Consider the following 12,007-nt stretch of genomic DNA (forward strand, 5'->3'; position numbering starts at 1 on the left):
CAGATATCAGCGAGGAAACACACCAGCAACATCAAAGAGCAGGCAGCGCAGTCGTTCAGGGCTGTCATTTCCAATGGCTCCGAAAACCACATCATCATCTGCATATAAAGAAATATTAGCTGTGCTGCTTTTTTGTATCTGATCCATCTCCATCTCTGACTGTTTTTTTTTTTTTTTCATAATAATGCAAATAAATGAAAAGGATCAAAACGCACCCTGAGACAAATCTCTCAATCTTAGTAATCAGGCCTCACTACAGCAGCCTTCACAAGAAGCCGTGAAATCAAAATGCGCACTTATTTTAAAAACAGCTTTTCAAGTCAATCACAATTTTCCAGAACAGCTTAATGCTCAGAAATCCCGTGAGCTTTACATCGACTGACATTATACATGCACATGAGTGAAAGCAGCACCAGGTTATTTAAAGGCTGTTACTCAAAGCGCCAGCTGATGGCAATAATGCAGGACTGAAGGTGCTGATCGGCAATGTTTCACGAGGCAAAAAAAAACGAAAACATATCAATGACGTTATGGATTTGTATCTTAATGGCAAAAAAAATATGTTGCAGCTGGAAAATTTCACCAGTTTGCTAGCTAGTGCAAGCTAATGCTAATAAAATGGTTGGAAACTGTGTAAAAGGTTTAAAAATTAGTAAAAGTTAGCTGACATAAAATCTGTTTAGGATCATTTCCCCCATTTTAGACGTGCATAACACAAACTGACTGAAACACAAATTAAAATTTAGCCGCTCAATTTAGGCTAACATTTAGCATTTTAACCTTTAAACCAGTGGTACTCCGCCTTGTTATTGTCAAAAAAACCTCTTTATTAATTAAAATATGTGTGGGAAACACAGTGACATGACTTGCAAAGATTAGTTTCTGCTGACAATGTTTCCATTTTTTAAATAATTACTTTGGATTTTTTTCTCCAAGTAGGACCTAAAAGAGCCACGTCTAGTGAGCCACATGTGGCTGGAGAGCCTCGGGTTGAGTATCACTGCTTTAAACCATCTTTATTCTACATAACACACCACGTTAAACGAGAGAGATTTGTGTTCAGTGTGTGTTCGGGTCCTGGGATGGGATGTAACCTTTTAAAATGCACTTTTCCACCTTTGTTCCTCTCTTACTGCTTACTCCTCCCCCTCTCCCCCCCCCCTCTCTCTCCCCCTCCCCCTCCCAAAATTGGACGGCATACTCACCCCCTCTCACCAATTATGTTTTATCGTTTTCAAGAAGTGCAGTTAACCTGGCAGTGTTAAAACTCAATGAACAAGGCCTGTTGGACAAATTGAAAAACAAGTGGTGGTACGACAAAGGAGAGTGTGGCAGCGGAGGCGGTGGCGAGAAGGTTAGCCGCTATGACGCTATGCCCATGTGAACCTTGATGCGGTGAAAAAAGAGAAATGTGTTTTGTTGGTAACAGGAGCATCTGCCGGGACGATCAAACATTTTTACTGCTAACCTCACAAGAAGAGAGGGAGTACTGCCGAAGCAAAAATATTCACTGTACTGCTTATATAGCGATGGATTGGAAAATGTTGCTATTAGCATCATTAGCAGATAGCTTAATTCAGATATGTTAGAATTTGAACTTGGGGTTAGATTTTTGGGGTTCATTTCTTCAGCCAATAGTTTTGCATTGACAGTACGACCTTCTGAATTTCTTTATAAAAAGGTCCCGGCAGGATGCGCCCGTTCCAGAAAAAGCGATGCAGCCGGGGCCCCACATTTATGTGTCTGTTAGCTCCGCCCCTTCCCCATGAATAGCTCCCAATAAACCCCCATCCCTGTTAACAAGCTTCTCGAACCAATGAGCAAAGAGACATGTAGCAAAAAAGTGGGGCCCCCTCCCCGGCTTCGTCACTTTGTAGAGAGTACTGAGCTGCTCTTGTTGGGCTTCTTCTGATTGAATAACATAAAATAACATGTCCTATGATGTTATTTATGTTATTTTCCCCCCCAACCCACCCTTCCCCGTCCCTCGTGATTTGAAGAACGCCTGTAAACCTTGCCGTATTGAAACTGAGTGAAGCAGGAGTCTTAGACAAACTGAAAAACAAATGGTGGTACGATAAAGGGGAGTGTGGACCCAAGGACTCGGGAAGTAAGGTCAGTCTCCAGCAGACCCGGGAGCCTCCCCCTCCTCTCTTTGTCTTTTATAACTTTTTATGACGCTGGCAGTTCTGTTCTGTTGTCACAGCGGGCTGGCTGACATGACGCACACACCTGACACTTTGACAGACATGCAGGTAGAGACTTGAGGCGTAGCCTGAGGGATACAGCATGACAGAAACAAGGCATGCAACATCTCTGACAGCTTCACAGCAACTAAGCGCGGCGCCGCAGACTCAGACGAGGGCTCACACTCACATTGGTTTGTCACCTCAGAGGGTCACAGGGGGCACGTTCAGACGCTACTGTACGCCACACTACATGTCAGCACTAATGTAAGCCTCAGTCTGTGGTAACACACTCAAGAACTGATTCACATTATTGATGCAGCGGAGCAGGGAGAGAGCTGCCACCTTCTTAAATAAAGCAGCATGCTCAGTTCCACATCAGTCATGTCCTCTTAATCAGATCCCTAAGTGCAGGACACACACACACAGTCATCACCTACAAATGAGACCAGGCATGACAGGCAGACTTTTTCTTCTGTGTCGAGGTAATAAGTTGAACGCCCCTTAAGGACTCAGGTGATTTATCTGGGGGGGGAGATAAATGACAGGAAGGAACAGGAGTCACAGCGCAGTGAGATTAGCTGCATATATTTGAATAAAAGGGGGCTAAAAGGTGAATGTCACAGCTGAGAAATATGGAGGGGAATTAAGGGGCTAGTTCTTCCAAATTACAAAAAAAACGTATATTCTCATTACCTCTTGTCTAATGAAGCCATGCAGATCATTTTAGAGATCATCTCTTTTCAGGAACAGTGTTGGTGTTTTTACAACATCTGTCTTGACTTGGCTCTTCATGTTAAATGCCGTGAGGTTACTTTTCTGGAGACTTGGCGCTAAACAAACAAGAATTTGAATGATGTTTTTTCAGCAGTCTTGAGGAAAAATCTTGTTGAGTTATGCCTTGATGTGACACAGAATACACTGGTTGGTGCAACTTTAAGTAAGAAAACATACACACAGTTCAACTCAACAAAGGCAAATTTAAGCAGGATTTGTGTTGCAGAATTACTACAATTTACATTTATTAAAGCCCCTGTGAGGGGTCAGGTGAGATGGTTAACAACACTGCAAAAAGCCAATGTTTACATTCTCCTTGGCAAAGACTCTCATTGATTTATTTAATGTTAAAAAGAAAACAAGATGAGACTTACAAGTGTACAGAAAAACCTGCCACAAAGCTACGAGACGCACCCCTCTGTCTATAGAGGGCGCAGAAATCAAAGTAAACCAAAAGTTCCTCACAGTTAATTTGCTGCATTTTTCAAACCTAATGGCCCTGCAGATGGTGGATGTTTGCTGATGAGATTAGCAGCATTCATTCACCGTGCATCACAGCTGCAACTGAACATTCAGTTCATTGTCGATAAGTCAGTTAGTTATGTTCTCAATGTATCCATTAGTCGTCTGATCAATAAAATGTGATACAATAATTAAAAAATACTAACTAGCATTTCCCAAAACTAAGAACAAGATGTCAAATGAGATTTTAATTACAGTAAAAGTTCAGTATATGAAGTAAAGCAACGTAAAAGTGCTTACAGTCATGAAGCAATTAGTGCAATTAATTGATGAATATATTGTTTTTATAAAAGTTTAAAGGAATGGTTTGGTATTTATGAAGTCGGGTTGTATGAGGTACTTGTCGATAGTATTTATATTAACCACAGGGGGTCAGCTCGGCCCCTTTCAGTAGAGACCAGGCTAGGCTATCCGGCAATGCAGATGGAGTCGTCAGCACAAAGTATTTTAGCTGATTTCAAGAAAAAATGAGTAAAAAAAAAAAAACACAGAGTAAAGGTTAGCTTTATTGAAAAAAATCTCAGCGCTGTATCATCAGCAGGCGACTTTGTTTTAGCACGGCTTCTGCACACGTGTTCCTCCACCTGCAGTGCTGCTGACTGTCCTGTGTGCGTTTAGGATGAGCCTCATATTGACGTTGTTTAAACAGCCAACATCTTCTTATTTACCTTCATTTGATCCTAAAGCACAAACCTGAAAGATACAAGTGACAAAATGATCTGCATGTTTATTAGCACTTAGGATGAGTTAGGTTGAACTGTCCCTTTAATTTCCCTTTCTAATTTTCTGAAACATTTGAGGCGAGATGGTTGCAGGAGATAGTTTCCCCTGGCGTCGGCTGTGCAGTAGTAGACTCAGGTGTTAGAGGAGTAGTGATAAATGTTCAGTGTTGTGTGTGAGTGTGTGAGTGTGTTTATGTTTGCATGGTGTGAAGTCGATGTGGGATGTTGAAGTATTTCTGTTCTTTATTTTTCTGTGTAAATGTGGAGTTGTTTGTTTTCTGCCTCTGCTAAAAAAAACAGCGCTGACTTTTTTCTTTTCTTTTTTTTTTTTTTTTCGCCGCCGGCTATACAGGACAAGTCGTCCCAGGCCCTCAGTCTGAGCAACGTGGCGGGGGTCTTCTACATCCTCGTCGGGGGCCTGGGCCTGGCCATGCTGGTGGCCCTCATCGAATTCTGCTACAAGTCCCGCAACGAGGCCAAGAGAATGAAGGTGGAGGTCCAATCCCAGTCCCGACACCCGCATTACCGCCTTCCCCAGCACCCCTGCTACCCCTGCCACACCAACAGCCCCCGCCATAGCCCCGAGCCTAGCCAGAACCAGAGCCCCAGACCCAGCATCCCCAACTTAGCCGAGTTTAGCGAGGTTTTCAATGCATATGGCAGCGACGGGGAAGCTGATAAGATGTAGCTGGGGGTTTTCGTAGAGGGTCTGTCCAAGCCTTTGCACCCCCCTCCCCCACTAGCCCCCCTGCACAGAGACTGTAAGTGAAACCTCTCGTACCCCTCGCTGCTAGCTTCTCCGTGCTGAGTGACTGTCGTGACCAGTTGCAAAAAACGCTTCACCACTCCTCCTGTCTGATCTGCTCAGTATGTGGTCGTGTGACGTCCTGGTCTGCGTTTGGAGCTTTTTTTTTTTTCTCAATGTGACAGGAAGCGATGAGTCATCCTCAGACATGACGTCGCCGCTAATGCTTCGCAGCTTGTGTGGCTGCAGACGTTGGCCCTCATTTATCAAGCGAGCAAACTGTGTGACCCATTTTAACTTCCATAATCAAAAAAAAGTATTACTCACGCTGAACACAGTGGGGAGATAATATTCTTAACTGGTGTATTCATGGGAGCTCAATAACGTAGAAAAGGCATGATTAATCCTATCACTGCTATTAAAACCTGCTGTTTGATAAGAAGGTTTTGGATCGGCATGAGGTTGAAATATGAGAATTAAGTAACAAATTAAGTAAGATGAAGTCGTTTTATGGGCATAGAAATACAGATCCTAGCATTCTTTCTAAAGTCATTTGAATGCAAAATGCTGATTTTAAAATATTCAGCATTTGAATGTGTTACTGTTGAGACCAGAGGCCTGTATTACAAAGCAACTTGAACCTAATCAGGGGAACTTTTTTTTTTGTTATCTGGCTTCACTTAGCCCAACATGGTGATCAAGGAAAATTCCATAAAGGAATATTTTCTGCAGCAAGTAACTTATAGCAGACATGTACCAGTGCACGCTGCGTAAAGGCTGTTCCGTGCTATAATTACTGGTGTATATTAAAGGTATAATATGCAACATTCAGAGTAGATGCCGCTCTTAAGAGCCAGTCTGTTAGACCAAAACAAAACTCTTCTTCACCTCCTCGGCCCCCCAGCTCATCCCTTATTCCCATGGGCGGTTCTAGGCAGGGGCCAGCAGGGGCCAGTGCCCCTGTAACACTGAGCTTGGTCCCCCCTGTGGCCCCCCATCCAAAAGGAAGAGCCGGCCTATTTGTATTTAACTGGACTCACAATCTAGTCTTAAATACTCTTACTGAAACAAATATAAATCATGGTATTTTATGTTTTGGTATTTAATGATGTGCGCTATTATTTGGCATAAATACATATTTTTTAAAGCGATCATCTTTGTCTATTTTTCACCTGGGTTTAAAGTTCCCCTCTGACAAAACAACTGGCCCCAGTTTGGCCAGTGGTCTAGAACCGCCACTGCTGATTCCGTTATAGTCCAGACTGAGTGCACCTGTTTGTAAGGCTGACCTTCATTCAGATTATCAGTTCTTAGTGCTAAGTTGAAGTAAAAAAAAACAGTTTCTACTCTTTCGATGACCTTTATGCCTTTACAAACAACGGCCCTCTTCCATGAAAAACAAAATGTATGCAACATGTTTTAATCTCTGAGGGAGGCACAGTCCCTCCAGTGTCAACACAGAGCTCAGAACAACAAACAAACCCAGAGGGAGTTTGACTTCACTTCCTTCACTCTTCTGGATCCGTTTTTTTTTTTTCTCTTGAGCTTTTCCTCGTGAGTTACAACCTTAGCTGAGGAGTAAACCACCAAGTTTCCTTGCAAACTACAAATCCTGCTTTGTAGTACAGGTCTCTGAATTCCAAAAAGCATATTTACAGGAAGGAACTGCATGTTAAATGAGGACCAATGTCTTACTTGTACACAGTAGCCTACACTTGTGAGGGCATTTCATAAACTGCAGTGCATTCGTCCATCTAGTAACACTCCACTGCTTTGTTGTTCCACAGCAAACCATTTTTAAAGCTCTTTGCATCCTAGCGAGGAGGGCTTTAATACTCTCACTCTTACTTAAACCTGAATGGTACATGCTGTAGCTCAGGGATTGTACTGTCTCAAGTCTGTCAGTAACAACACACCATCAAACTACAGCCACAGAACAAATTTAATGAGAACCCAACGCCCTGAGCACTCAGGAAGCCCTCTATAATAACACTATATCTGAAGTCTATACATTGAGAAGCTAAAGTAAACTTCAGTGAAGTTTCCCCTCGAGCTGAGCGGATTTTTATTGATGTGAGCTGCTTCCTCCGGATATTTCCCCCAGGTACTCGACCATTAGACTTTCAGATCTCCTCTCACGCCCGGTGTGTATCTGTCCAGCGTGGTTATGTGTCCCCCATCAGCACTTCAGCACAATCTCTTCATTAGCTTCACTGTTGCTGAGTCAGCTTCCCTGTCCCTCCGCCTGCAACTATCACTCACTGTGTAACAATTCTGTCGCTAATGGACTTACTTGTAGTTTGGGGCTGGCTTGATACTGTACTGAATGGCTATGAAAGGTTGTTTTCTGACTTTGTGTTTGCAACATTTATGTATACTGTATACATACTCTACAGCTGATCTGTATTGTGAGGCTTCTCTAGCTGTTCTTTTTTACTGATAATGTTGATGCAGATTGGAGTTTTAGTTCTTCTTAGATCCTGGGAGAGGCTAACTGAAATGTTACATTGACTAAACATTAACAAGCAGCTAACAGTACTGACCTTAAAGAAGATGGTAAGCTAATGTCCACCGTGTCCTAAGGCGGATTGGCTAGGCTAATGTCTATAACAGGTAACAAAGACTGATAACCTTGACTAAAACATGTATCATTGACAGCTGTTTCGCTTGGCTATTGTTTTTAACAGGGACGCAGGCTAAGCTAGGGTGACCATATTTTCAGACCTCCAATTTGGGACACTTTAATTTTACAACAAACCCCCACGTATCAATCCACAGATTCCAGAGCAGTTTGTATACGTTGGTTGTCACCATCGTTTGCCTCGCTGAAGTAAAACATAACAGTGGTACTTCCTGTACCCATCGTTTGTGTTTGCTCGTTTTAATATGGCTTTGTATGGACACTAGCAATGTGTGCAAAACAGAGCATATTTATCGCCTGGTACTTTTCAGAGAAAGCTGTAACGCTCCTGGACTTCTTCTGAAAAACCCTGACTTCCTTTTTAGGCATGACAGCTAGCTTACCTCTCGTTACGCAGCAGGTCCTTTTGGAAGGGTAAACTAGGCTAGCTAAGCAACAGAATTGATTGACATGTAGGCTACAGACAAACCAGTGCTGCCAGCATGCTGTATGGTTTTGGTTGTTTAAAACTAGGCCAAGAACTGTTCAGAACTGGGACATATTTGTGTTTTATAGATATTTCTGGTGTCTCAGGATACAGAGCTTGAAAACACGGTCAAATTGGGAAGTATTGTCACCATAGGCTAAACTAAGGTCTGTTAAAGTGACCACAACAGATTAGCTAAGCTGATGACTGAGTTTACTAAACATCAACAAGAACCTGAAAACACCGACCTGAAAGATGCTAAACTACTCTTCTTAACCGTGACCAAAGGTTGGTTTACTAGGCTGATGTCGGTTATGTGACAGCTGATTCGCTATAGGCTGATTGTTGTAGCAATCACTCAAAGGCAAATTCGCTTAACTAATGTCTGTTAAGGTGACCTACAGCAGGTTTGGCTTGATGCCATTTTTCTTTCCAAACCAAACAAACTGGTTTATGAACAAAAACAACCAAGAAGATACTGGCTTAAAGAAAAATGGTCTCAACCAAAGCATTTGCAATATTCTAGAAGTGTAAATTAGTCCTTTGTGTTGTGAATCCATCAATAGGAACCTTAAGTTATCTTCATTAAGAAAAAAAAAACCAGATTTCTTCCTAAAACTCCAATCTGCAACTTTATAATTGTTCCTCTTGTCCCCTGCTCTGCACGCAAACCTCTCTCTTTATTTTTCTCCTCAGTTAACATTTACAGAAGCCATGAGGAACAAGGCCCGTCTGTCCATCACAGGCAGCGTCGGGGAGAACGGACGGGTGCTGACGCCCGACTGTCCCAAGGCCGTTCACACCGGACCCCCACTCCGACAGAGCTCCGGCCTCGCCCTGGTCTCCTCTGAGCTACCGTGAAAACCAAAAACCTCTCAAGTGCCTTATTCCAATAACGAGAACAAACAATAACCACTCCGCCCATGAAACTACCAGAAACTAACCACAAAGAAAACAGGATTCGCACACAACAGGTCATCTGCAGTGGGTGCGATGGGACAGAAAGAGGCGCATTAAAAACAACCCCCCACTGACTTGTTGTGGCTCGATGATTTCTCTCTGAAATCTGTGGAAACCAGAGGCAGAACAATCGAGATTTTTTGTAATTTTGTGGCCACAGGGAAGCATAAGTTTGAATCAAAGGGTCATAGGGAACCACTGGAGATATTCAACCTTCTAATCCGGTGACGGAAGAGGACCAGAGTGGGGAAAATCATGAGAAATATCATGATTTATGATAACATCCAAGACCAGAAAACTGTAAACTGAAAACTGAAAACTGCGTTTTTTGGGGGATTGCTGTGATTTGGCAAAAAAAACAAAAAAAAAAAAACTGAACCACAATCAAGATTGTTTTCAAACTGAACAGTATTTGCTACACAGACATGCGCTGTGTTCAAGGACAACAATCTCGCGAGATATCAACACTGGGAGGAGTTGAAGCCTGGTGCCATGAAGATACGACAGAAAATATTTGTATTCATAATAACGAAAAAGGAAATCTATTGATATTGAATATATGAGCAAACATAGAAAACTGTGAAAATAAGTAAATATGTATATTCCGTAAAAAAACAAAGTGAGAAATTTAGCTGTACATAGGGACGACTGTGTAACATGCTTGCTTTTTAAACAGATGTAAATAGCAGATATTGTAGTGGACAGACCGACGGTTCTTTTATAAATCATCTTTAAAGATTTTATTCATCGCAATAATGAAAAAGACGATGCCACTTGAAGAAGGAGACGTGTGGACGGCAGTGTTAAAATTTGTAACGTGTTGAATACTTAACTGTATTATATAGGAACATTCAAACTCTTAATGTGAAGGGGTATCGACTGCCCAAATATTCTGATACCTGTTACATACACAAAATCATTAATATATTCAATGATGAATGTTAAGTAGCTCCACCCCCAATCCTTAAGCCACACCCCCTCACTGTGCAGATGTAGACCCAGACAGTCGCTCATGAGTAGAGCTTTATAAATCAAGTTTCTGCAGTCAGAATATAATATTTTTTTCATTCTTTGATCTATTTTTTGTACTGAAAATTTAAAAAAATAAACTGTCCGTCTCCTGGTTTTAATGTCGACAGTCGAGTGTTATCTGGGTAGATCTTTTAGACCATTTTGTGTGTGGAGACATGAGTCCAAAACGAAATTGAAAAATGCCATTTCTCTCTCTCTCACTATATGTTATTTAACGTGTCCATGTTTTCGAAAACCTGAGCTGATGAAGCCCTCTGTTTGTATGTTGAATAATTTGATTCGAAACACTGTGGATCCTCCGGGGAGGCTGGACACGCTGTAGCAGAAAATGTATTTGCTTCGGTCTTGCCGACCAAAGTGTCCTCGTCTCTTTTTAAAAAAACTGAAGGACAATCTGCAATAGCATACGAGACGCCACATCTTCAGCAAACACCAGCCAACGGTGAGGTTGGTTCTAAATGTGTTTGTTTGTTTGTTTGTTCCCGGTTCTCAACAGGTTTGTTCTCAACAGGGAAATATTTCAGGTCATGCCTTTTTTGTCCCGTCATCTGTCTCTAGAGCTGAAGTGTAATATGGCGTCTTATTTTTTTCGTTCAATTGTACATCTTTATTTTGATCTTTTTTAAGTAAAAACAAATTTCAAATTGCACTGTACCGTGTCTTTATTCATTGTGAAGATAAGAAAGGTACATAGATGATGTTTCTGCTGATGGGCTTCAAGCTAAATTACGACTAGCTCCAGATTGTGATAACAGATACACACATAAACCGAGACTCGATACACACAGCTTTGAAAGTTAGAAGAAGGATTTTAGATTCTATTCTAGATTTTATAGGGAGCCAGTGCAGAGAAGCCAATGCTGGAGTAATGGGGTCCCTTTTCCTAGTTCTACTCAGTACACGAGCTGCAGTGGTTTGGACTCATTGACGAGTCTTTAGAGACTTACCAGAGCACCCTGATAAAAGAGAATTACAATAATCCAACCTGGAGGTAACAAATGCATGAACTGGTTTTTCTGCATGGTATTTGTTACAGGATATTCCTGATTTTAGAGATATTACGAAGGTGAAAACAGGCTGTTCTTGAAATTTGTTTTATGTGAGAGTTAAAGGACATCTTGATCGAATAGAACTCCCAAATTCCTTACAGTGGCGATAGATGCCAGGCTGATGCTTTCTAGGACAGCTATATCATTAGAAAAAGTCTCCTTATTAGGGCCATGTTCAATATCTTCAGTCCTGTCTGAGTTAAGCAGCAAGACAATTCTGGTCATCCTGATCCTAATATTATAAAGACATGCTTCTAGTTTTCATAACTGATTGATGTAATCCGGCTTCATTGATACATATAGTTGAGTATCGTCTGCATAATATGAAAATGTATGGCGTATGTCCTCATAATATTACCCAGAGGAAGCATACATGAGGTGAAGATAATCGGTCCAAGCACAGGACCTTGTGGAACTCCATGGTCCACTGTAAAAACATGGTAAACATGTAAAAACGAAAAATAAATATGATTTAAACCAACTTAAAGTGGTTCCTGTAATGCCCAGGACAGGAATGTTCTAGTCTCTGAAATATGGATGTGATGGCAGAATGTTTATCTGCAGGAGGAGATGGATTCACTGGGCCGGCGATCTCTGAACAAGATGCAGGTGAGATATGAGGGAGGAAATGCAGTTCAACCTTCAGCATCTGTTTCATGACGAGGTCAAACCACAGCATGCTCAAAATACAAACTGCACTTAGCTCCGTAAACCAGGGAGGGGACAGTGTGTAAAAAGTTACACTCAATAAAAGACACCAAAAATAACATGCTGTAAAACTGTTTGAGTTGAGAATAAAGAGATGAGGCCTTCTGTCGGTTTCTGACTCAGTTCAAGATGACCTGCAAACACGTACGCTGATCAAACATCTGTGCCCCTCAGCTTTAAAAATCACTGCCTGGACAAA

General features: G+C 41.8%; 1 protein-coding gene across 2 annotated transcripts in view; it reads left to right on the forward strand.

Moving 5' to 3' along the window:
- Positions 1-10,700, forward strand: part of gria4b (glutamate receptor, ionotropic, AMPA 4b) — a 150,017-nt gene extending 139,317 nt beyond the window's left edge. The window contains exons 14-16 of one of the 2 annotated variants that reach the window (XM_065962893.1): positions 2,001-2,115; positions 4,560-4,697; positions 8,756-10,700. In XM_065962893.1, coding sequence (XP_065818965.1) covers positions 2,001-2,115; positions 4,560-4,697; positions 8,756-8,920 — 418 coding nt within the window. In that variant the 3' untranslated portion in view covers positions 8,921-10,700. Of the gene's footprint in view, positions 1-1,239; positions 1,355-2,000; positions 2,116-4,559; positions 4,698-8,755 lie in introns of both variants that reach the window. The other variant, XM_020653904.2, reaches the window with a different exon arrangement.
- The last annotated feature ends 1,307 nt before the right edge of the window (positions 10,701-12,007 follow it).

The sequence above is a fragment of the Labrus bergylta genome, chromosome 14 (genome assembly GCF_963930695.1).
Source record: "Labrus bergylta chromosome 14, fLabBer1.1, whole genome shotgun sequence".
NCBI classification, from domain to species: domain Eukaryota; kingdom Metazoa; phylum Chordata; class Actinopteri; order Labriformes; family Labridae; genus Labrus; species Labrus bergylta.